Genomic DNA, 27,959 nt, shown 5'->3' with positions numbered 1-27,959 from the left:
TTCCAATATGCAGTCCCACAAAGTTTGAGCTAAAGTATATAGCCCAAACTATGTTTCGGGAGGGAGACAGAAAGAGATAAACGGCGTTTGTCTGTTCAAACACAAACTTTGACGGACTACAGATTGAAAAGTAAATAACATTACTTCATTTTTTTAACGTATCGACAGAAATTATGCTTCTGGTAATATTTTGAGGTCTGGAACACAATTTTACCGCTATGTGCCTCCTTAAAATGAAGAAAATGAAAGGAAGGCACAGTTCGCTCCATATAGGCTCACGTGTTAAGAAGCTCGCGTTATTATTACTTAAATGGCCGCCATTTGGCTACATTGGGCTCCATGTGGGGCTCCATGGCGTAATCTTAGTTCGGTGGGTGTACTACACCCGTTTGCGTGCGAAATTGCGAGAGCACGCTCTCTAAGCGCTAGCTGCCCCTGTCTTTGTTGAGCGAGAAGGTTGGAAAGCCCTGATGTAGATTGCTTCCTTAACTCCCCTATAGCGAAGCATCGAGGTTCCAGATCTAGAATAACCTCCACGCGATGGCCTGGCGATTCGATTTGGATGTGTTGTGGCAATTCGGAGGAGGTGAGCTACAGACCGTCTGTGTTCAAGAAATATGGTCCGAAGTGATTGCTCTGTTTCGCCAATGTATGATTCCTGACAGATACGTTGGAAGGTCTTCCCTTAACAGTGACGAATCTTATACACGGGACTTGTGATGTCCTTCTCAGTTCTGTCCTTCGGCGCTAACTATGCACTGGCGTTGTGTCCTTAGCGGGCTTGAAGTGAACTCTTATGCCAAACTTGTTGAAGTTCCTACATAACGCACCATAATCTCCTTCTTAAATGACGTATTAGGGAGTACGATCTGTCCTCTTGATGGGAGTTGTACAGTCTGTAATGGTATTGGACTCCTTATCTTATATAGGCTGGCTGATCTTATCGAAGGCCCATTTAGGGTAGCCACAGTTTGAGAGAGCCATTTTGATGGGGAGTTTTTCTTCCTCTACTTATACTTGAGGGTCAGAAATTGCTGTTTCAGTCCTATGAAACAGTGTATGGATTAATCCTAAATTGTGTTCCAAGGGATGATTAGACTTGGATGCGAAGTTGGGACATTGATCTGTGTGGGTTGGTTTGCGGTAGATCCTGATGTTCAAAGATCCATCTGACTGAATCACCGGCTGGGTCATTCCGCACATGAAGGCTGTACCGTTGACAGCTGAAAATTCCTGAGGTAATTATCTTGTATTGAGATCAATACGTTTAAGACCGATTTCAAATGAATTTCCAATACAGATGAGCTTCTACTCTAACATGTCTAACGTCTGTATTCTGCTGAGACTTGCACTCCGAAGTATCGTTCTGCATAAGATGCGATTGTATACCATGAAACGTGTTGGCTGTAATAACTGAAGAGACATCGATCTCTGAAGCTGCTCTACCACTTTTAAATGACAGGTTCACCAAAATGATATGTGTGAATAACTTGAGTGAATACAGCAATATTGATAGAACACATCAGTTAAAGTCTTTTTCATTTCATTTCATTTCATTCATTTATTTATGCACGGCACATACTTCAGCCCGTAGGCTGTTCTTCCGCAGGTCCGTGCGGATAAAAAATACAACATAGATATACATTTTATACAGAAATGATCAAAGAAACCAAACAAACAAAAACAAAACTCATACTTAAAAACCGAAAAAAAACATATAGAAAAAAAACACAATAACATGTTGATGAAACTGCGGCACACATTTCGACAGAAACAAACATGATCAATCAAAGATAACCATGTACAATTATACAAATGATCGCCGTAGTTTAAAATGAAATGAGTTCAGGAGAGAGAGAGAATGAGGGAGACAGACAGAAAGAGAAACACAGAGAGAGAGAGAGAGAGAGAGAGAAAGAGAGAGGAGAGATAGGGAGAGAGAAGCACATACAAAGGGGGAAACTGAAAAAGTTGTCAATTAACAGTTTCGGTCAAGTGCGTTTTTAAAGCTTACAAACGTTGGTTTTTGTTTCAATTCCAATGGTAACTTATTCCAATGCATTGATCCAGAATATGTCAAACTTTTATGTTTGAAACAAGTCTTAATCAAAGGTAACACAAAATTTAACGATGAATTCCTTACGTTATAGCTGAAAACTTTAAGTTGAAACATATCAAGCAAATATTTCGGACAAAACTTGTGTGCAATTTTATACATAATTTGTAGAGTATGTTTATGTCGCCTCTTATCCAGTTTATCGATGGGGAGTGCTGTGTATAATAAATCAGTGGGGAACCTAGCTTGTACGTTCAGTACTGCACGCAGTGATCTATTTTGAAGAATTTGGAGTCTTTGAATATGAGATTTCTTTATATTCCTCCACACAACATCACAGTAATCTAATTTACTTTGAATAATTGATTTATAAATCAAAAGGGCTATGAGTATTATCATCAGAAATAAAAGACCGAATTCGTTTCAACAAGTACAAATTTTTCACTGTACTTTTACACAAATAATCAATATGTTCATTCCAGTCAAGTGATTGGTCAACATAAACGCCAAGATATTTACAACAAGAAACTTGTTTAATGGTTGTATTGTTAATTACTATATTGATATGTTGCTTTTTAACTCGCTTATGTGAACCAATTATCATAGCTTCACATTTATTGGAATTTAGAACTAAATGATTACACTTCAGCCATTTAGATACATATTCCAAATCGGTATTAAGTTTGGCTTCAATCTGACTGATTCTCTCTCCAGAAAAATAAATACATGTGTCATCCGCGTACAACGCAACAGATGAATGCTGCAAACAATTGGGTAGGTCGTTAATGTAGATCATAAACAAAAGAGGACCGAGATTGGACCCCTGTGGGACGCCACACCTTACATTCAAAGGCTGGGATCTAACTGCATTGACTTCAGTGTACTGAAAGCGACCACTCAAATAATCCCCAAACCATTCACAGGCGAGAGGACCCATACCAATCAAGCGCAGTTTGTCAAGAAGTACAGAGTGATCGACTGTATCAAACGCTTTTCGCAGGTCAATAGTAACCATGCCAACGAGTTTCCCTGTGTCCATAGAACTTAACCAGTCTTCCGTTACTTTTAGGAGGGTGGTCTGAGTGGAGTGTAGAGAACGAAAACCAGACTGGTTTACATTGATAATATCAGCAGCTTTCAAATAAACATGAACTTGATTGTACACAATTTTCTCTAGTATCTTAGCGCAAAGAGGTAATATAGATATCGGTCTATAGTTATTCATATCAGTCTTTTTACCACTCTTCAAAACGGGTGTAATTCTGGAACATTTCAGTTTCATTGGCACCTTCCCTGTTCGAATGGACAGATTGAACATTTGGGTCAAAGGATTCGCAATATATTTAGAAATAGGTTTCAACAAAAACAATGGTAAATTATCACTTCCACAAGACTTTTTATCTGGTAATACGTCTATTACGTCGATTACATCTCTTTCCAAGATCGAGTGAAATTCAAACGTATTGTCACGTGCTCTTATGAACTGTCTGTATTGTGTGCTATCATCACACTCCACACTTTTTTGTATGGACTCACCAATTTCAGTAAAGAATGAATTAAAACAGTCTGCTATTTCTCGTTTGTCACTTATAATTCCATTCTCTTTTTCTATAGACATAATATTTTCTTTCCGACTTTTTGATGGCATGAGATGTTTCAACGATTTCCAAATTGCACTGGAATTACTAATATTCGATTTTACGGTATTACTAACAAATTCAGTTTTGGCCTTTCTCACTTCCTTTGTGACGAGATTCCTTAGTTTCCGATATTCAAACCAATCACATTCTTGCTTAGATTTTATTGCTTTTTTCTTTTGTACATTTCTTGTGCGAATTAATTCCAGTATATTGACAGTCATCCATGGCGAGTTTTTCTTTTTAACTCTTTGTTTCTTTAATGGTGCATGTTTATCAATGACTTTCATTAAACTTTCCTCAAACGAGCGATATGCATCATCAACATTTGTCATAGTTGTGATATCACTCCAAATTATTTTACTCACATCATCGACAAATTCTGTCATATTTACTTTATTAACATTACGCATTTCTCTGTACCTGTGACAATTTCCTTGTAATCCAGGCGATTTATTTCCCCATGTACAGTATATCAAAAAATGATCGCTGAGAGAAATGGGCAAAACACCAGACTGAACGATTTTTTCAGACTTATTGGTGATAACCAAATCTACAATCGAAGAAGTTGTTTGTGTGACTCTGGTCGGACTATCAATAACTTGTGTTAAGTTATAACTTTCAAACAATTGTAAGAGTCGCTTAGTCTGCCATAAATTCACACCAGATGGCTTCGTCATATTACAATTGATGTCACCGAGAATAACAAAATCAGTGTTTAAGTCATCGATATTTTGCAAAAACGATTGAAAATGTTCAAATACTTCATGATTGGCGCTAGGTGGCCTATACCACACAACTACTATCAAGTTCTTTCTATTTGTGAACTTCAATTCAATAGGCAACAACTCCAGACTGTCTTCGACTAAATCTGTACGTATTTCATACATCATATTTGATTTGACATAGGCGGCGACACCACCTCCATAGCGGTCCCTATCCCTGCGTATGATATCATATCCATCAATACTTAATTCAGAATCAGAAATTAAATCATTTATATGTGTTTCAGTCAAAAGAAAAACATCAGCTGAAAGTTTATGTTGAAGTGATCTCAGTTCATCTATGTTCTTCAATAAAGACGTGCAATTTAAATGTGTCAATTTCAATCCTTTACACTTAGAAATTCTCTGAACATTTACTTCAAAATCTTCAACGTTGGGTTCACATCTGTCTGTACTTATACACTCATCGGATGGCCCACTTAACTCGGGGTTGAGTGAATATGGATAGAATGGCAATTCTTTGGATAAACAAACATCACATATCCAATCATTTTCTGATTCGAATGTTTTTCTGTCAACTGACGTGCATTTGAGATGGCACCATAATGAACATTTAACACACATCATAGCATTTTGATTATTTTTGACTGCTTTACAGCATATGATACATGGATATAGCGTTGGCATATTGTTAAATCATCGTTACATTACTATATCACCATCATACTCATTGCAACTAGCTGAGACGTTCGATGTCGGCCTTTGTCCGGATGACGATTTTCCTCCTGTCAGCACCAGTTCCAGTTGTCAAGGCGTAGATCTTTCCATCTTGCGACCATGTCCAGGCGATGGCATCACTGGTCCTCGCAGCGTACATCAAGCTCTGGCGATGGCTGGTAAGATCCTCGTTGATGAAGACAGATGTCCCTTTCAACTTCGACCTTGCAGCGTAGACCTTTTGACGCACATTGTAGCTGGCGAACTTGATTATGATGCTTTTTCCCCTCTCTGGCCCTGTCCTGGTGCTGCTTCTCGGGGTGATTCTATGGCTGCGATCAATGTCGGATGCTGCCAGGTGAATGTTCATGTGGTCTCTCACAATATCGGTGATGAGTGTATCGGTATTTTCGTCCGGCTTTTCCTTGACACCGTAGAATCGCAGACAGTTGCGGCGACTATACTGCTCTTGTTCCTCGAGCGCTGAGTTCATGGCGGAGAGTTTTCCTTCCAGCTCCTTCACTTTCTTTTCCAAGCTGTTCACATGAACTTGGTGTTGGTCGGCGTCCATTTTTAAAGCCTCATACACCTGCTGTGTAACTTGTTCAAGAACAGCTTCTTTCACGGCGCACACGAGAGCTTTCAACACATCATCAGAACAAAGAGCTTCCTTTATTTTCACTTCAATGGCGAGATCGAGAGTGGTATTACCCTCGATTGTCCCTGCCTCGGTTTGATGACCAGCGGTCAGTTCCTCGGTCATCGGTGCTTGAATCAGCCCCCTGGTCCGGGCGCGGGTTTTCGGAGCTTCGTGTTCAGCAGATCGCCCGTTGCTCGACATTTTGACCGTCAAATTACACCAAAATCAAGCGACGAAACAGTATCTTTTTGACGTTCAAGCTGTCACATCCTCACGTCTATGTCACAGTGACAAAGCACAACACCAGTATGTGCAAAGGAACGCGCAAATATCGAAAAATATCCACAACTCCAGGAGCAGCTATGATAGACGTCTCCTCTCCTCTCCTACTTGACAAACCTATCTGAGAAAAATCGGACAATACGTTCAAAAGTTATGACTTTGTAAAGTTTCTGAGCAGCCATCGAAGTATGAGAAGACTAATATAGTTTGTGAAAAAGACGAATTGGCTCTGGAAAGCATCAAATTTCCATCTGTCAGGCAAAAAAAACCTACGGGAAACCCGACAGGGCATGGAGGGAAACAGTTCAGTTAAGACTATATATCTGGACTCACCAACAATCCGGTTTACAGAAACTTTGGGGGAACGGCCATAGAGGAAATAAATCGCCCAATCCCATAAAAATTTGGGTGTATTCAAATATAATGATAAAATATAGATTAATCAACGTGTGGTAGAAACATTCAGGACTTAAAACGCCATAATTACATTAAAAAACGCCCGCACGGCGTCTGGTCGGGCTACATCATTATCCTCAAGGCACAATGAATTAAGTTGCCTTCAAAGAATCATCTTGCATGGCCGGGATGATTCCTTTCCGAAAGGTGATATCAAACAACTCTTCCACGTCACCGATGTTTGGGTATTCATGGAGCGCCCATTTCAAGTACGTCTCAAATTCGTTCCAGTCTACCATGCCGTCACTGTCCATATCGATGGCGGCAAGGGCCTTCTTGGTGTCGGAACAGCGATAGCAGGAGAAGTAGGGCGCCATGAAGCCGTTGTAGAAAGAGTCGAACTGCAGCATGTCGTCACTTTTCCCTTCCCTCAGATCCCACTCGTCCCACATCTCGCGGACTTTAGCCAGCATGTTCTTGGCATGTGGGCTGTTTACTTGAAACTGATCTATGGCATTTCTCATCTTTTCGTCCAGACTTCCTCCAGCCCGATCGAACAGCAAGGCCAAACCCACCATACTCATGTACTCTTCCTTCCTGCCATATTGTGAAAAAAAAAATGCTTGTGTATTTACTATATTGTGGATGCTATGGATATATGAATATAATATATATATATATATATATATATATATAGTGATATATATACATATATATATATATATATATGAATATATTATATATATTAAATATATATATATATATATAATAATGATTATTATTATCATTATAGAATTATATATCAAGGCTCGACATCAACAAAGTTTCATAATCAAATTGCATTAAAATCATCAAAAGTACAATTTCCGAATGCCCGCAAATGAAATTTCGTGACCCGAAAAATATAAGGAAAAGCGTAAAAGATACAGTAATGGGATAAAACATCTCAAATGATATGATTAAACCATGATAATTATGAAAGAATTGAAAATATCACAGAGTGCGTCAAATATTATGTAGGCCTATAACTGTGACTATTAAAGGAATAGGAAATCAAGAGAGTAAAACGTCAGAAAGTGAAATGATTTGATAAAACAGCACATTACTATAAACCTTGATAATTATGTGAAGATTGGCAGGTACATTGTATGTCAAAGAGCTTCAAATGGCAGTACGCTTTCTAACTTTATTCATACTGAATTAGGGCACTATAACACGATCTTACATGACACAACATCTTCATGAAATAATCAGAATCATTTATGTAGGGTATAACTTTACTTCTATGAGCGGACAGAAAAGATCTAGAGGAAATTTATGATAGAAAACCATGGGCGTCACCGGGGGGGGGGGGGGGGGGGGGGGGGGGGGTGCGTTGGGTGCGAACGCACCCCCCCCCTTCAGACCAAAAAAAAACAAAAACAAAAAAAAAAAAAAAAAATCAGTCTGCGAGCAACCTCAACGCCGGACCCTGAATAATATTTTTTTTTTTATCTATTTTTTTTTTGAAATTTTGCATCGACGAAAAAAAAAAGTCGTGGGCAAAAACAATTCGCACCCCTGGTTCTTGCAGCACTGATTTTATATATATCTACTCTGGTACAAGTGTATTCTATACAGTGTTTACTATTTAGATAGATTTTGGACATCCTTCCCATGCTTGGTCACTTCGACGCCACCTCGCTGGTCATACCTCCCCCAGTCATGAACATAAACCGACACCCTTGACTACCAGTGACGGATCCAGAGGGAGGGGCGCACCAGGCGTCCCCCCCCCCCGCCCCTCTTAATTTCCAAAGCGAAAAAGTGTAGCTACAAACGGCAGTTTTTGGACTGTAAAATGTCAAAATTTTCAAGCTCGCTCTCTCCGCTCGCTGGCATTTAGTCGTAATGCCATTCTCCTGAAGTTGCTACCAGTAATTGCCGGCAGTTCCACCCGGTGCGCCCCCCCCCCCTTACTGCAAAAAAAAAAAATATAGCTACAAACGGCAGTTTTGGGACTGTAAAATGTCACAATTTTCAAGCTCGCTCGCTCCGCTCGCTCGCATTTAAATTCTCCTGATATTGCTGCCAGTAATTGCCAGCAGTTGCGCCCGGTGCGCCCCCCTTCGAAAGCAAAAAAGATATATCTTCAAACGGCAGTTTTGGGACTGTAAAATGTCAAAATTTTAAAGCTCGCTCGCATTTAATCTTTATGCAGTTCCCATGATGTTACTGCCAGTCATCTGTCTGCAGTTGCGCCCGGTGCGCCCCCCTTAATTTCCAAAGCGAAAAAATATAGCTACAAATATAGCTACATATAGCTATATATAGCTACAGTTTTTCTACTGTAAAATGTCAAAATTTTCCAGCTCGCTCTCTTCGCTCGCTCGTATTGAATCGTTATGCAATTCACCTGATGTTGCTGCCAGTAATTGCCAGCAGTTGCGCCCGGTGGCATGCGCTCCACCCCCCCCCCCCCACTTTATTTTCCAAAGCGAAAAAATATGGCTATTGAACGGCAGTTTTTGGACTGTAAAATGTAAATTTTTCAAGCTCGCTCGCATTTAATCATTATTTAATTCAACTGATGTTGCTGCCAGTAATTGCCAGCAGTTCCGCCCGGTGCGCCCCCTCCCTTAATTTCCAAAGCGAAAAAATATGGCTAAGAACGGCAGTTTTTGGACTGTAAAATGTAAAATTTTCAAGCTCGCTCGCATTTAATCGTTATGCAATTCAACTGATGTTGCTGCCAGTAATTGTCAGCAGTTCCGCCCGGTGCGCCCCCTCCCTTAATTTCCAAAGCGAAAAAATATGGCTAAGAACGGCAGTTTTTGGACTGTAAAATGTAAAATTTTTAAGCTCGCTCTCTTCGCTCGCTCGCATTTAATCGTTATGCAATTCACCTGATGTTGCTGCCAGTAATTGCCAGTAGTTCCGCCCGGTGCGCCCCCCTCCCTTGATTTCCAAAGCGAAAAAAATATGGCTAAGAACGGCAGCTTTTGGACTGTAAAATGTAAAATTTACAAGCTCGCTCGCTCCGCTCGCTCGCATGTAATCGTTATGCTCTCCTGATATTGCTGCCAGTAATTGCTAGGAGTTGCGCCCGATGTGCCCCCTTAAATTCCAAAGCGAAAAAATATAGCATACATAGCTCGCTCGCATTTAATTGTTATGCATTTCTCCTGGTGTTGCTGCCAGTAATTGCCGGCAGTTGCGCCCGGTGCGCCCTCCCCCCTTTATTTCCAAAGCGAAAAAATATAGCTCCAAATGGTAGTTTTTTTACTGTAAAATGTCAAAATTGTCAAGCTCGCTCTCTTCGCTTACTCGCATTTAATCGTTATGCCATTCACCTGATGTTGCTGCCAGTAATTGCCAGCAGTTGCGCCCGGTACGCCCCCCTTAATTTCCAAAGCAAAAAAAATATGGCTACAAACGACAGTTTTTGGACTGTAAAATGTCAAAATTTTAAAGCTCGCTCGCTCCGCTCGCTCGCATGTAATCGTTAAGCCATTCTCCCGATATTGCTGCCAGTAATTTGTCGTTTCACACCGTAATTCTATAATCCATTTATAGGGGGACAACCCCCTCCCAAAACCTCCCCCCCCCCCCCTTGTTCGTTCCGCTTGTTCGGGCTCGGTCGCGTTCATGACATCAGTGTAAGAATTATTACTAGAAGTTTATTTGAATTATACCATTTACAGGCAAATTGTTCAATAACAATTTACTTCAAAATGTACTGCTACCTTAAACAAGTGGGACTGTTTCAAGTCGATAAAAACACGCAAAAAGCCTGCATCAAATTGCACCGTTTACAACATCAAAATGCAAAAATTCTCACCGTGGGAGGGGGACAACGGCCACCTCCACACCCTCCCCCCCCCCCCCTGCTCGCTCCCTCGCATACTAACACCCCCCCCCCCCCCCCCCCCCCCCCCCCCCCCCCCCGATGAAGCTACGCCGGTGCCCTTTCCCCGCTTGGTTTCCCCATTAGTAGAGCGGTTAAGCCCTCAAAATCATGAGAATTGTGCAAAATTTGACTAAAGTATGAAACTTTTACCAGTGTTAGTACATACCATAAGATTCATTTTAAGATCGGGAGGTAAGTCTGATTTGACCTCTGATGACCTCCAGAGGTCAATGAACTTTGAATATCAGAATATTGATGTTTGGAGGCATTTGTGAATGATAGGCTTAGATCTTGGTTACGCTGCACTAAATATGCATTTGTACTACAAATCTTCTGATTCCACAGGGCATTGACAGGTTTCTACCTTTGACCTCTGATGACCTTTAGAGGTCAATGACCTCAAAATACCATAATATTGATCTGTGATGTTATTAGTTAATGATAAACATGGTTAAGATGTGCAAAACAAGCATATCTGTTTTGCAATGAAACTGTCTTTATATTCCAAAGAGCAAAGACAGGTTTCTAACTCTGACCTCTGGTGACCTTTTAGAGGTCAATGACCTCAAAATATCATAATATTGATCTGTAATGTCATCATGATTAGTTAATGATAAACATGGTTAAGGTGTACAAAACAAGCATACCTGTTTTACAAGAAATTGTCTTCAGTATTCCAAAGAGCACAGATAGGGCTCTACCTTTGACCTCAGGTGACCTTTAGAGGATGTACAAAACGAACACAATTGTAGCCCAGATAGCTACTAGCACATGTTTATGATAAAGAATAGAATAGAATAGAATAGAATAGAATAGAATAGAATAGAGAGAAAAAGAAAACAGAACACTGCAGTCGTTTTCCTAGACACCCTGTGAGGTCAATTATGCTCAGTCTTTTCCCCTTCTTGCAGTTTATGAAACCGTTTATCTTCCTTCCAGCTATTTCCTTTCTTCTTTTTTTTTTTTGGGGGGGGGGGGTCAAAACCACCTCTTCCAAGAAAAGTCTATGGTCATAGGAATTTATAAGTTTGATGTTGGCTACTTTCCCCGCTAGTGGTCAGCACTCTCCATCCCCAAAGCCCCGCGTCAAATTACGGAGAATGACGTGATGACGTGTTTTTGCCCTCTAATCCCCAAACATAAATGACCCTCTGAGCTGGAAGGTGGCCCTCCTGTCAGAATTTATCCCTCTATTTTAGCATTTATTGTTTAGTGGAGTGGGTCAAACAGGAACTCCAAAGACAAATTCAGGGATAATGACCCAGAACAACGATGACGCTGGTTGCCATAAGGACACTAATATTCATTTGATTTATCATTTTGATATCCAAGAAACAATAAAGTCTTTACCAGTGGTTACAGAGAACAAGTGAATGAAGAAACTAAAAGACAGTGGGCGAGTTAATCAGAAAATGAGATGAATCATAGAAAATTGAGTTTTCACAGAAACGAATAGAAGGAGCAAATTGAACATTTGACCAGTAAGGAATTAATTTCTAGTAAACGCCACACCCCGATATAAGATTGAGCCAATGAAATGCTTTAGGGAAAGGAAGTTTGTTAGTAAATTAGTTATAAAAAAAAACATGTCTCAGCCGAGAAATCAGTTAGAGTGGCAAGCACAGAGGGAGCGGCTTCACGGTATTTAGTGAAGCAAAGGCTGCAGAGTTTTGAGGATTTTGAGAGAATTTTCAGGAACTTTGAGAATAGTTGGAGACCACAGAGATAAAGTCAGGAGTTCTACTTTCTTGGTACATCATGCCCCCCCTCCTCCAAGTCAACCAACTAATCTTTATCGACGCTGAATGCACCATCGACCTACGCTGTAAATGTGATGAGGATCTGACTGTCATGACTGAACCGGCGAGCAGCAGGACAGTAGGAAAAACTATGAGTCACGATAACACAAAACTCTAGTTTACGCCAATTTGGAGTGCAATTACAAACTCCAAATAGTCAACTGGTGTTATCGGAGATGGAGATGTTGAAGCGCCCTGTCAGACTGATACAAAGTGGAGAGTGATGGTGACGAAGAGAATAGGCCTACTGAGAGCGTGACGGCAGACCGCTCAACGGACGGCCCAGTCACACTGACGAGATCGACAATGACATGCAGACGAGGACCTCATTCGTCGACCGAGAATAATCATTTAAGAGGAATGACTTTCATTTACGTTTGAAGACATTCCAAGAGATGTAGTAGTCTGATATGTTAAGGGGCAAATCATTCTACTGTTTGCAGTCTTGTAAACATACTTGTATCTTTAGCGAAAACTGTTCGAGTACGTGGACAGTGATAAGTAGGCCCCTATAAATCACTCTGTCGAGTAAATTATATATGAACTAAATGGCTTCTTTTGAACATGTATTATGTTGAAAAGTTCTTGGTAATTCTTTTCCAGGCAAAACGTGTACATGAAAATTCCGATGTTAAAAGCATGTGATGGGAAATGTTAACAGTACGTGCGAATGCTTCTGTGTTTCCTGCTAAACTTGTTTGTTAGTGGGGAAAAGAAAAGACTAGAGAAGAGAAGTCTCGCTCTACCACGTCTTTTTACCACAACGCCTACGGATATCTTTGTTTCATATTGTTAGTGGAGAAAAGAAAAGAAAAGAGAAGTCTTGCTTCATGAGAGATGTTCAGATCCTGTTCCACACCACAACGCCTACGGATTTCTAGGAAGAAGGTGGGTTTGAATGTCTTATAGGGCCGATAGAGCACCAACAGTAAGTGCAGATTAATTGGCACGCTATCTTTTGAAGAGAAACAATACTTTGTTTCACACAAGATGAAAAAGCAGAAAGACAACTGATAATCATCCGCTCATGAAAAATCAAGCAGAAGTTTTTCAAAACATTTCAAGAGGCATCTTGGTGAGTTACAGTCTGTTAAACATGCCAATAATACTGTGAAAAACAAATTGAAGGCCACCTTCAATAGGCCACATGCAATACAGCCCGGCATTTTCCGACATCACAAAAACTTTGATCAACACGTTCCATAATTATATACTTGTGATGGAGAGGGAAAATAGTAAACAACAGCATTGCAAGATTGATGCATTTCTTCCAAGACAACAGACAGGAACAGATTCCACGTAGAATACATAAACATGTACTTTGATTTTTCCATTCATTTTTCCCATATCATTACACACAATCATTACACACGTATACTTGATATGGTATTCAGCTGTCAGGGCGGTGAGTTGGCTCAGTCGGTAGCGCGTCTGCCTCACGATCACGCGGCCCGGGTTCGAACCCGAGTCTGGACTGAGCAATGTTGTGTGTAAACATACCGTCCCCTCTAGCAAGAGGCAAAACACTCTGTCCCTCGGATAGGACATAAAATGGAGGTCCCGTGTATGAAAGAGTAATAACTCATGCACGTAAAAGATCCCGCTTCATTCATTCATCGCAAAGAGCAGGGTGTCTAACCTGGTGAAGTGGTCCCACCTCACATCCAACTGGACCCCATGGAAGACCAGCTTAAAGGGGAAGGCTAGTAACTGATCAGTGGGAATCAGTGGAAATGCTGGGAGATGATTGTTCCAATCCTTATGGGATTCATTCAAGAGTTCATTGTATATCTATTGTTGTGTGAAAATGATTTGCTTCAGAACGGTCTCATATTCAAGTAATGTGCAGATTAATGCTCCGTCAATGACCAGCTAGGGACGCTAACCTGGAAGCATTAAACTGCACATTACTTGAATATGAGACCATTCTGAAGCAAATCATTTTCACCCAACAATAGATATACAATGAACTCTTGAATGAATCCCATAAGGATTGGAACAATCATCTCCCAGCATTTCCACTGATTCCCACTGATCAGTTACTAGCCTTCCCCTTTAACGTAGCTAAATATGGGCTATCCAGCCATCTTCGCAGATGGAAATTAACAAACAAACAAACAAACAAACAAACAATCAGCTCACTGTGTGCAGACTGAGCACGACCCGATAATTCAGAACCTCTGCCTGAGAAAGGCTTCTAGCCTATCCCGCGAGTCAAAAAGAAGCTTTCTTATCATCTCGTGCATCCTGTACTCTATGTGCAATGCACTCATCATAGAGACAAGCTTGCCTTCACCCAAACTGTTTAGATATTGCCATTGGAAGACTCTGATGATCGCATACAGTGTCTGTGCACCTATAAGAACGCTGGTCTGACCTCAGGATGTCTATCCAGTTTAGTCGTGGAGGAGATCTGTGTGCCGATCGCGTGCTTCACTGAAGACGCAGATGCTGCCCTGTCTTGAAAGAGATCGAGGGTATAGATCTAGACCAATTTCAGCAGGTTACACTGAATCATCACTTGCTGGCAGAGAGTCTTAACCGGATCATGCAGGTGATATTACCCGCTGCCAGCGTACCCTGATTCACACATTGGATGCAAACCGGATGGCGGCATATTGGAAACAACCAATATTTGGGCATGGGGGCACAACTCTTGGCCAGGCCCAAGTGTTAAGGAGTATTGGGCATAAGAAGACAATTAGAGTAAATAGTAGTTCCACTCCTATTTGGAAATGAGGTTCCTAAACAGGTCATTGAAAAAATGCCCAAAATTTCCTGATGTAATGACCCAAACTTAATTGGATGACAATAGCAAGTTGCAAGACACAGGGTTGCTTCATGTGGAATGCATGTTATGCCTCACAGTATGTCGCTTTCCAGATGGTCCATGACGTCACTGTATGCTCCAGGACCATGAGTCATTCACCGAAACCATGATACAGCCCACGAGCTTGACACTGACCAACACAGGCCCGCCAGCTCGAACCTAGGTAGCATTGCCCATGAGCTTGACACTTAGGCAAACCAGGCCCATAAGAGTCCGACACATGGGGGGAGGGGGAGGTCCACAAGACCTACACTGAATAGATTAAGCTTTCTGATGTAATACATATGTTAATCTCGTGGGCCTTGTTTTCCTCTAGTGTCGAGCTCGCGGACCGCACAGCTTGTGGGCCTATTATATTTGATGTCGAGCTCACTGACCTTGTTCATCTACTAGTATAGTATTTAGGTCACGGGATGTATGACTCGTGGACTGCGTAACTCATGGGCTGTACGACTCGGGTTGTTTGACTCGTGACGTACATCTGATGAGGTGGGCCTGTTGTTTTCTGGTTAGCATCTCCAGTGTCACCCTTTCATCCAGTTCAAGGGACTTTGCCATATGCCTGTTCACAAACTATTAAGCATCAACCCAAAATATGGTACTCCTCTCCCCACCTTCCATGTTTAAGCGTACAAATTTTGTCCAGTGCAAATTGGATAATGTTGCACATAATTTCATGCAAGCTAGTCTGCATAACTAACCCAAACATAAATATAATATTTGAGGTCACTGCCATCACTGAAGACACGTAAGCTTCATTTATGAAGTAATTAACCGCTCACATTCCTGAGACCTGTTACTATGAACCAATGCTTTGTGGAATGTGCATACATACTTTGATTATAATGTCAAGGCATGATTTGTACATGATTAAACATTTAGGATTAAACCAATGAAGCCAAACATCAATATTTGCAATCCTACACAAATTTTTAGTGATATTCTAAAAGTCTGACCTCACATTGTCCTTAGAGGTCAAAGTTGGATATACACAGGGTAATGACCAATGTTCTGTGGAATGAGAAGACACTTCTTGTACAGTGTAGTATAAATGCTAATAGCATAATGCATGATTGCACACCAGGTATACAGTTCACCATTGAATATACATCAAATATCGATATTTTGATATTTTGAGGTCATTGACTTGTCACAGTCCTCAGAGGTCAAAGGCAGAGACATGTAAATAATTTCCCTTGATCTGAGGAATAGGAAAACGATTCAGTTGTAACACAAATGAATTTTTAGGACATCGTTATGTTTATCATCAACCAATTGCACCAAATATCAAAATTCTGATAATTTGAGGTCAATAATTGACCTCTGGAGGTCATTAGAGGTCAAAGGTAGAAACCTGTCAAGGATTTATGGAACATGAAGACAATTCCACTGTAAAAAAAATGAGTTTTTAGTACATCATTACCATATTATTTAACATTAATCAATGACGCAAAGTATCAATTTTTATCAAATTTTGAGGTCATTGACCTCTGGAGGTCATCAGAGGTCAAAGATAGAAACCTGTGTGGGTTCTATGGAACATGAAGACAATTCCACTGTAACAAAAATGAGGTTTTAGTACATCATTACCATATTATTTAACATTAATCAATGACGCAAAATATCAATTTTTATCAAATTTTGAGGTCATTGACCTCTGGAGGTCATCAGAGGTCAAAGGTAGAAACCTGTCAGGGTTCTATGGAACATGAAGACATTTCCACTGTAACAAAAATGAGTTTTTAGTACATCATTACCATATTATTTAACATTAATCAATGACGCAAAATAGCAATTTTTATCAAATTTTGAGGTCATTGACCTGTGGAGGTCATCAGAGGTCAAAGGTAGAAACCTGTCAGGGTTCTATGGAACATGAAGACAATTCCACTGTAACAAAAATGAGTTTTTAGTACATCATTACCATATTGAACATTAATCAATGGCGCAAAATATCAATTTCTATTAAATTTTGAGGTCATTGACCTTTGGAGGTCATCAGAGGTCAATTCAGACTTACCTCCCGATCTTAAAATGAATCTGATAACATGTACTAACACTGGTGAAAGTTTCATGCTTTAGTCAAACTTTGCACATTTTTTCGGCTTATCTGCTCTACTAGTAGAGCGGTTAAGCCCTCAAAATCATGAGAATTGTGCAAAATTTGACTAAAGTATGAAACTTTTACCAGTGTTAGTACATACCATAAGATTCATTTTAAGATCGGGAGGTAAGTCTGATTTGACCTCTGATGACCTCCAGAGGTCAATGAACTTTGAATATCAGAATATTGATGTTTGGAGGCATTTGTGAATGATAGGCTTAGATCTTGGTTACGCTGCACTAAATATGCATTTGTACTACAAATCTTCTGATTCCACAGGGCATTGACAGGTTTCTACCTTTGACCTCTGATGACCTTTAGAGGTCAATGACCTCAAAATACCATAATATTGATCTGTGATGTTATTAGTTAATGATAAACATGGTTAAGATGTGCAAAAGAAGCATATCTGTTTTGCAATGAAACTGTCTTTATATTCCAAAGAGCAAAGACAGGTTTCTAACTCTGACCTCTGGTGACCTTTTAGAGGTCAATGACCTCAAAATATCATAATATTGATCTGTAGTGTCATTAGTTAATGATAACCATGGTTAAGGTGTACAAAACAAGCATACCTGTTTTACAAGAAATTGTCTTCATTATTCCAAAGAGCACAGATAGGGCTCTACCTTTGACCTCAGGTGACCTTTAGAGGATGTACAAAACAGACACAATTGTAGCCCAGATAGCTACTAGCACATGTTTATGATAAAGAATAGAATAGAATAGAATAGAATAGAATAGAATAGAATAGGATAGAGAGTAAAAGAAAACAGAACACTGCAGTCTTTTTCCTAGACACCCTGTGAGGTCAATTATGCTCAGTCTTTTCCCCTTCTTGCAGTTTATGAAACCGTTTATCTTCCTTCCAGCTATTTCCTTTCTTTTCTTTTCTTTTTTTTTTGGGGGGGGGGGGGGTCAAAACCACCTCTTCCAAGAAAAGTCTATGGTCATAGGAATTTATAAGTTTGATGTTGGCTACTTTCCCCGCTAGTGGTCAGCACTCTCCATCCCCAAAGCCCCGCGTCAAATTACGGAGAATGACGTGATGACGTGTTTTTGCCCTCTAATCCCCAAACATAAATGACCCTCTGAGTCTGAGCTGGAAGGTGGTCCTCCTGTCAGAATTTATCCCTCTATTTTAGCATTTATTGTTTAGTGGAGTGGGTCAAACAGGAACTCCAAAGACAAATTCAGGGATAATGACCCAGAACAACGATGACGCTGGTTGCCATAAGGACACTAATATTCATTTGATTTATCATTTTGATATCCAAGAAACAATAAAGTCTTTACCAGTGGTTACAGAGAACAAGTGAATGAAGAAACTAAAAGACAGTGGGCGAGTTAATCAGAAAATGAGATGAATCATAGAAAATTGAGTTTTCACAGAAACGAATAGAAGGAGCAAATTGAACATTTGACCAGTAAGGAATTAATTTCTAGTGAACGCCACACCCCGATATAAGATTGAGCCAATGAAATGCTTTAGGGAAAGGAAGTTTGTTAGTAAATTAGTTATAAAAAAAAAAAAAAACATGTCTCAGCCGAGAAATCAGTTAGAGTGGCAAGCACAGTGGGAGCGGCTTCACGCTATTTAGTGAAGCAAAGGCTGCAGAGTTTTGAGGATTTTGAGAGAATTTTCAGGAACTTTGAGAATAGTTGGAGACCACAGAGATAAAGTCAGGAGTTCTACTTTCTTGGTACATCATGCCCCCCCCCCCCTCCTCCAAGTCAACCAACTAATCTTTATCGACGCTGAATGCACCATCGACCTACGCTGTGAATGTGATGAGGATCTGACTGTCATGACTGAACCGGCGAGCAGCAGGACAGTAGGAAAAACTATGAGTCACGATAACACAAAACTCTAGTTTACGCCAATTTGGAGTGCAATTACAAACTCCAAATAGTCAACTGGTGTTATCGGAGATGGAGATGTTGAAGCGCCCTGTCAGACTGATACAAAGTGGAGAGTGATGGTGACGAAGAGAATAGGCCTACTGAGAGCGTGACGGCAGACCGCTCAACGGACGGCCCAGTCACACTGACGAGATCGACAATGACATGCAGACGAGGACCTCATTCGTCGACCGAGAGTAATCATTTAAGAGGAATGACTTTCATTTACGTTTGAAGACATTCCAAGAGATGTAGTAGTCTGATATGTTAAGGGGCAAATCATTCTACTGTTTGCAGTCTTGTAAACATACTTGTATCTTTAGCGAAAACTGTTCGAGTACGTGGACAGTGATAAGTAGGCCCCTATAAATCACTCTGTCGAGTAAATTATATATGAACTAAATGGCTTCTTTTGAACATGTATTATGTTGAAAAGTTCTTGGTAATTCTTTTCCAGGCAAAATGTGTACATGAAAATTCCGATGTTAAAAGCATGTGATGGGAAATGTTAACAGTACGTGCGAATGCTTCTGTGTTTCCTGCTAAACTTGTTTGTTAGTGGGGAAAAGAAAAGAAAAGAGAAGAGAAGTCTCGCTCTACCACGTCTTTTTACCACAACGCCTACGGATATCTTTGTTTCATATTGTTATTGGAGAAAAGAAAAGAAAAGAGAAGTCTTGCTTCATGAGAGATGTTCAGATCCTGTTCCACACCACAACGCCTACGGATTTCTAGGAAGAAGGTGGGTTTGAATGTCTTATAGGGCCGATAGAGCACCAACAGTAAGTGCAGATTAATTGGCACGCTATCTTTTGAAGAGAAACAATACTTTGTTTCACACAAGATGAAAAAGCAGAAAGACAACTGATAATCATCCGCTCATGAAAAATCAAGTAGAAGTTTTTCAAAACATTTCAAGAGGCATCTTGGTGAGTTACAGTCTGTTAAACATGCCAATAATACTGTGAAAAACAAATTGAAGGCCACCTTCAATAGGCCACATGCAATACAGCCCGGCATTTTCCGACATCACAAAAACTTTGATCAACCCGTTCCATAATTATATACTCGTGATGGAGAGGGAAAATAGTAAACAACATCATTGCAAGATTGATGCATTTCTTCCAAGACAACAGACAGGAACAGATTCCACGTAGAATACATAAACATGTACTTTGATTTTTCCATTCATTTTTCCCATATCATTACACACAATCATTACACACGTATACTTGATATGGTATTCAGCTGTCAGGGCGGTGAGTTGGCTCAGTCGGTAGCGCGTCTGCCTCACGATCACGCGGCCCGGGTTCGAACCCGAGTCTGGACTGAGCAATGTTGTGTGTAAACATACCGTCCCCTCTAGCAAGAGGCAAAACACTCTGTCCCTCGGATAGGACATAATATGGAGGTCCCGTGTATGAAAGAGTAATAACTCATGCACGTAAAAGATCCCGCTTCATTCATTCATCGCAAAGAGCAGGGTGTCTAACCTGGTGAAGTGGTCCCACCTCACGTCCAACTGGACCCCATGGAAGACCAGCTTAAAGTAGCTAAATATGGGCTATCCAGCCATCTTCGCAGATGGAAATTAACAAACAAACAAACAAACAAACAAACAGCTTACTGTGTGCAGACTGAGCACGACCCGATAATTCAGAACCTCTGCCTGAGAAAGGCTTCTAGCCTATCCCGCGAGTCAAAAAGAAGCTTTCTTATCATCTCGTGCATCCTGTACTCTATGTGCAATGCACTCATCATAGAGACAAGCTTGCCTTCACCCAAACTGTTTAGATATTGCCATTGGAAGACTCTGATGATCGCATACAGTGGCTGTGCACCTTTAAGAACGCTGGTTTGACCTCAGGATGTCTATCCAGTTTAGTCGTGGAGGAGATCTTTGTGCCGATCGCGTGCTTCACTGAAGACGCAGATGCTGCCCTGTCTTGAAAGAGATCGAGGGTATAGATCTAGACCAATTTCAGCAGGTTACACTGAATCATCACTTGCTGGCAGAGAGTCTTAACCGGATCATGCAGGTGATATTACCCGCTGCCAGCGTACCCTGATTCACACATTGGATGCAAACCGGATGGCGGCATATTGGAAACAACCAATATTTGGGCATGGGGGCACAACTCTTGGCCAGGCCCAAGTGTTAAGGAGTATCGGGCATAAAGAAGACAATTAGAGTAAATAGTAGTTCCACTCCTATTTGGAAATGAGGTTCCTAAACAGGTCATTGAAAAAATGCCCAAAATTTCCTGATGTAATGACCCAAACTTAATTGGATGACAATAGCAAGTTGCAAGACACAGGGTTGCTTCATGTGGAATGCATGTTATGCCTCACAGTATGTCGCTTTCCAGATGGTCCATGACGTCACTGTATGCTCCAGGACGATGAGTCATTCACCGAAACCATACAGCCCACGAGCTTGACACTGACCAACACAGGCCCGCCAGCTCGAACCTAGGTAGCATTGCCCATGAGCTTGACACTTAGGCAAACCAGGCCCATAAGAGTCCGACACATGGGGGGAGGGGGAGGTCCACAAGACCTACACTGAATAGATTAAGCTTTCTGATGTAATACATATATTAATCTCGTGGGCCTTGTTTTCCTCGAGTGTCGAGCTCGCGGACCGCACAGCTTGTGGGCCTACTATATTTGATGTCGAGCTCATTGACCTTGTTCATCTACTAGTATAGTATTTAGGTCACGGGATGTATGACTCGTGGACTGCGTAACTCATGGGCTGTACGACTCGGGTTGTTTGACATCGTGACGTACATCTGATGAGGTGGGCCTGTTGTTTTCTGGTTAGCATCTCCAGTGTCACCCTTTCATCCAGTTCAAGGGACTTTGCCATATGCCTGTTCACAAACTATTAAGCATCAACCCAAAATATGGTACTCCTCTCCCCACCTTCCATGTTTAAGCGTACAAATTTTGTCCAGTGCAAATTGGATAATGTTGCACATAATTTCATGCAAGCTAGTCTGCATAACTAACCCAAACATAAATATTATATTTGAGGTCACTGCCATCACTGAAGACACGTAAGCTTCATTTATGAAGTAATTGACCGCTCACATTCCTGAGACCTGTTACTATGAACCAATGCTTTGTGGAATGTGCATACATACTTTGATTATAATGTCAAGGCATGATTTGTACATGATTAAACATTTAGGATTAAACCAATGAAGCCAAACATCAATATTCGCAATCCTACACAAATTTTTAGTGATATTCTAAAAGTCTGACCTCACATTGTCCTTAGAGGTCAAAGTTGGATATACACAGGGTAATGACCAATGTTCTGTGGAATGAGAAGACACTTCTTGTACAGTGTAGTATAAATGCTAATAGCATAATGCATGATTGCACACCAGGTATACAGTTAACCATTGAATATACATCAAATATCGATATTTTGATATTTTGAGGTCATTGACTTGTCACAGTCCTCAGAGGTCAAAGGCAGAGACATGTAAATAATTTCCCTTGATCTGAGGAATAGGAAAACGATTCAGTTGTAACACAAATGAATTTTTAGGACATCGTTATGTTTATCATCAACCAATTGCACCAAATATCAAAATTCTGATAATTTGAGGTCAATAATTGACCTCTGGAGGTCATTAGAGGTCAAAGGTAGAAACCTGTCAAGGATTTATGGAACATGAAGACAATTCCACTGTAACAAAAATGAGTTTTTAGTACATCATTACCATATTTTTTAACATTAATCAATGATGCAAAGTATCAATTTTTATCAAATTTTGAGGTCATTGACCTCTGGAGGTCATCGGAGGTCATAGGTAGAAACCTGTCAGGGTTCTATGGAACATGAAGACAATTCCACTGTAACAAAAATGAGTTTTTAGTACATCATTACCATATTGAACATTAATCAATGATGCAAAATATCAATTTCTATCAAATTTTGAGGTCATTGACCTTTGGAGGTCATCAGAGGTCAATTCAGACTTACCTCCCGATCTTAAAATGAATCTGATAACATGTACTAACACTGGTGAAAGTTTCATGCTTTAGTCAAACTTTGCACAATTTTTCGGCTTATCTGCTCTACTACATGGAGCTACTAACAGGCGTAAATCTCTGTTAGTAGCTCCATGGTTTCCCCAACAACAGTAACAGGGCATAGTCTGGGGATTGAGAGCTTCCTATATTCAAGAAGTCTGTCAAAAAAAAAAAAATCTCGTTACACTGGGGTCAAAACGCACCCCCCTTGAAAAAAAGCTGGTGACGCCCCTGGAAAACACTGGTTCTTCAATTAGACTGTAAAAATGTACTCAACAAATTGATTTTCTTCATAACTATTAACTCTGCAGTGGGTTCTCTCACCTGCCAGCCCTCAAATCTTCAAGAATCAGCTTCTTCATCTTGTTGGCCAATTCCAAGGTGAACTGGGGATTATCTCCAAAGAGATTAACTAATCGGTGACGGATCATCTCCTTGCTGGCCATGGTGGTAATCCTCACGGGCGCCTTCTCACCGAAGAATCTGGCCAAGTCGAAATCTTCAGGCTGCAGGGTAAAGACGAAATCGATGGCGCGCGCTCCGAAAATCGGCTGCTTGATATGTGGGTCTTTCCCTGTTGTGATTTTGGTGACGTTGACGGCGGCCTGGCGAAGGTAGGTGCAGTTATACTTCTTGAGGACCTTCTTGTTGCCGAGGCGAATGAGATTCATCAAGGTGACACAGGTTGAAGCATGACCAATTGCAGCACCCTCCGTACAAACGCTGGCCCAGACGCCGTTCGCACCATCCATTAGAGCCTGGGTTTGGAATCGGAGAGAATTCTTTTTTTAATCTTCACCTCATGACTGACAGACATTGACAGACGTGGGAAACTTATATTATGTTATCATGATAATGGATGCACAAGGAAACAAATTCGCAGCACAACACTGATTTCATCTTTTTCATCTTTGTTCGGTCTTTACGAGCTTAAGATTTCAAGATGTGGAAGAAGACATCTCAACAGCGGCAGAGCAGTTGATTGTACAAGACGTGTTTAGTATGATTTATTGCGTTACAGTAGACTGTTGTTGAATACAGAGTTATACTGCAAGATAAGGCGTTGATTCCATTAAATTTTCATTAGGCCTCCACATCGATAAGTCACGTTGCTTTTTAAAAAGAATATCTCTTCATAAAAATTGTTGTTGTTTTTTATTTTCTTGCAATACAGTCCTCTGAACAACGGTCCCTTTCAAGGATTCTACGCTGGTGGCGTGGGTGTGTTGAGCTTTATGCTTGTTTCCGCTTATGCTGGTTGACTTGGCTTAAAAAAAAAGATGATTATGAAGGACATTACGCTACAATTTAGGAGCTAATGAAATTCATTATGGATAGATGGGTCTCGGATGGGTCTATGTAATATTCCCATCAGACGGATCAGTTTGTGTAAGACATCATGACTGGACTGCAGTATCTCGCAATCCGGCCGCAATGCGCAGATCTTATCCATGTATTCACCGGATGCGTACCCAGGTTCAGTTCAGTCAAGTCGGATATCTACTCAAAACCAGGAAATAATGAAAGAAATGGTTAAGTAACCGTTACCTGGAAATCGTCTTTTTGCTTGACTATGATAGATAGGTAGATGAGATGAGTCTAGCTGATGAACCTTGCATGCAACATTTATTAGTGTTAGGATTAATTTGTTCCTCTCAAGCATTTCTCCGAGAAGAAGTCTATCACACTTTCATCTGTACCGATTTGTTGATTTTCAACTCACCTGTAGCACAGTTGTATCACAGTTGCCATACTTTTCATGGACGTGAACCAGCAGATGTCCCTTCCACCCGTTGTCGTCCATGATTTTGCGGATGTACCGCGCCCACATGCCGCACTCCTCGGGCAGGGCTTTACCCATGGGCTCCTCAAACACGATCCCAAAAGGACGTCGATTTGGCGGCAGTTGGGCAAAGAAGGATACCACCTTAAAGAGTCTGACAGAGTGTTTAGGCATCACGTCGCCTATATCTCTGAAATTGAACATCACCTTGGCCTTAGAACTGAGGTTCTCGTAGCACCAGTTGTTCCACTTGCTGAGCAGTGCGCACATGTTGTCTATGGAGAACCTGTTGAAGTCATATACAGAGTCGCCCAGGTCCACCTCAAAGATCACGTTGTACAGACCCGTTGGTTGCAGTTTGCGGATACCAAGAGGAACGTTTGTAGTGTCTGGTACCTTGTCTTTTGCACCTATTCATTGTCCAAACACCAAAGAAAAAGTATTAAGATTTCTTTTTTTTTTAGCTTTAAATAAACATCCTTAGAAAGTATTAGTTTTTTGTTCTTACGATATCTTATCAATACTTCACCCAAAGTGTGCAATTCTGAAAATGCAAAATCTCCCTCGCGTGAGAGGGGTACACCGTAACCCCCTCCCCCTTCCACACGCACCTGTTTAGTCTTTTTCCATTTGGCACTTTTGAGATTGACAAATTTCCTAATATTATATTTCATCAAGAGTGTACATGTCCCCCAAAAATTACAATCCACTTTTCGCACTATTTACACCCAACATGACTAAACCGTCTAAATGCTACTCCAGAGTCTTAAAATATAACATCTTAGCTCTATTTTGCAAAAAAAAAAACAAACAAACCAAAAAAAAAAAAAAACACTATTCAATTTGGTTAAGCGGTTACAGAGGAATGTGGATTGTTGTAAAGCATGTCGTGACTTTGATTCTTCAAGTTTAGCACTTGGATGCTCTTGGAAATGCAAATTAATGTGTGAACACAATAGACAGAACTTGGAGGGAAGAGACTTCTGACATGCTCTACAAAATTCCTCATTTCTCTTTGATCACTGAAGCAAATCGAATGGGGTTTTCTGTAAGATGTGGGCAATGAGTTATAGTTTCATATCCTGAAATTGCATTTGGATTTATTGACTATTTTTAAGGCTACCGTTGCGGAGGGCACCGTTGCATTTTTTATTTTTTTTTTTGGGGGGGGGGGGGACATACGTTACATCACATCTGTCATTTCAATTCCACTAAACATGCAAAATATTCCCTCATTTGGGAGGGCAATGTGCCCTTCCAGTCTCCCCCCGCCAGTTCCCTTTTATAGATGTATAGGCCTACTTTCTTTTGTTGACAACTCCCTAAGTATTCCATTTAATTTTCCCCTAAATATTCCATTTAATTTTCTAGAAAATTTGCAAGACCTCCCTTCTATGGAAAAGTTACATGGGGATATACCCGTCCCAAACCCTCCCCAACTGTCTGTCAAAAAGAAAAGTATTGTTTCCAAAATACTATGTCGATGATAGGGTTAAGAGTAACAACACGATGTTTTGCTCGTGGTTGACATTATTAGTATTATCTCCATCATCTTCCCATCTTCTCATCTGCTATTTCAATTTGGTAAGAAATGATATCGATGTTGAGGTTAGCTTCTGTTCCATTCAATGAAATACAAATTGTCACTGTAGATTCATCTTGCAATTCACTGATATCCGTGTTTTGGATATGCATTCGTCTGGTATCATCATTCCAGACTTAAATCATTTTACACTCTAATCAAAAGAAAATATCAGTTTCTCTGCAAAACTGACGCCCACATTGAATTAAGCGTCCCTGGGAAAGGACAGCCCGTGCATGATCACATAAATCTTTAAAGCCTTCTTTATCAGTATACACATTTCCAGAGAATGTAATTTCTTTCCATTATTTAGATGGGTCAGGTAAGTCCATTTCTATTTAGGTATATTTCATTTAAAATCTTTTTTTTAATAGAGTCTGCTCTTTCAGAATCTATTAATAACCGATGCTAACTTTGAAACGATATCTGGGGACTTTCGGTGTTTTTATAGTGCAAGAATACAGAACAGTTCTTCAATTTGCCAAAACGATATGAATTATCATGGTGGGAAACCTAAGAAAACATAGCGTTTTAGGTATATAGCTTTTTCAAATTGAAGAAATTCTTCCTATATGAGTTGTTTCTATCGCAATTAATTCGCAACAATATAATTTGTCAATCAGTTGCAGGTATAGATTTCTCCTTTAAGTGGCGTAATAGTATCTACCACAGGATATTCATTGAATAATAGCTCATTTGGTGCTTCAAGTCACACAATAGAACAGTGATATTTAAAATAGCCATTATAACATACTGTATAAGAAAAGAAAGAAAACCACAATTCTTGCATGGCTGTTAAAAAGTGAATACCTGCAGTTATCTCGGAGAAGGCCCAGAGACCATCGGGGTTTTCCCCTCGCTCCTTTAGCTGCTTGACGAAATCATCATCCACGCGGGTCATGTGGGAGAAGGAGGCCACGATGGTGTGCATAAAGCCGCACTTTTTCACCTCTTCATAGATTTCCCACTTGTTCTCCAGGGTGTGGCCCCGCAGTTGCGCTACGGTGCTTTCCCGCATCGAGTTGTCCAGCACGAAAAGGTCCAAGTCGCGAAGAACTTGATATTTGCCAAGTGCTTTTGCAACGTCCTTCTCGTACACTGTGCCCAGAGCTTCTACTTTTGATGTCATCTTGTCCGTCTATAGTTACAACTGAAATATACAATATTTTCTTTTTATTATTTTTGTTTTTTATGTTTTTTTTTTCCTTTTGCAGGGTCGGCGAACGGGGGGGGGGGGGCTCGGCCCCCACTTTTTTTTTCAGATAATGCATAGGTATGCATAGGGTATAACCACTTGCCTCCTCCTCTCCGGAAGTGGCACCAGAAAAGAAAAAAAGAGGGGCTTGAGGGGCTTGGGGTTTAGAAGTGCGGGTAAAGGCCTTTTTATTTTTTGTTTTTTGTTTTGTTTTATTTTGTTTTTTGCTTGTTAGCTGATGAAAGCCCGGGAAGTGGTACCAAAAATATAAACTCCCCTCCCCCCCCCCCCCCGCAAAACACACACACACACACACACACACACACACTGTCAAAACGTGGCGTCGGCCGTGTTTTGCTGTCCCGTCCTGTC

General features: G+C 40.6%; 1 protein-coding gene across 1 annotated transcript; it reads right to left on the bottom strand.

Moving 5' to 3' along the window:
* Positions 1-6,605: 6,605 nt before the first annotated feature.
* Positions 6,606-27,521, bottom strand: LOC139723747 (uncharacterized). Its single transcript, XM_071634960.1, has 4 exons — positions 27,203-27,521; positions 24,751-25,220; positions 23,352-23,785; positions 6,606-7,050 (listed from the first exon to the last, which is right to left on the bottom strand). The coding sequence occupies exons 1-4, from the start codon at positions 27,519-27,521 to the stop codon at positions 6,606-6,608; spliced, it is 1,668 nt and encodes a 555-aa protein (XP_071491061.1).
* Positions 27,522-27,959: the final 438 nt, after the last annotated feature.

Source organism: Diadema antillarum, unplaced genomic scaffold (genome assembly GCF_040938485.1).
Source record: "Diadema antillarum isolate AM-2024a unplaced genomic scaffold, OU_Dant_1.0 scf00000199, whole genome shotgun sequence".
NCBI lineage: Eukaryota > Metazoa > Echinodermata > Echinoidea > Diadematoida > Diadematidae > Diadema > Diadema antillarum.
Note: the sequence above shows the minus strand (reverse complement) of the source record. Positions and strands in the feature narration are given on the sequence as shown.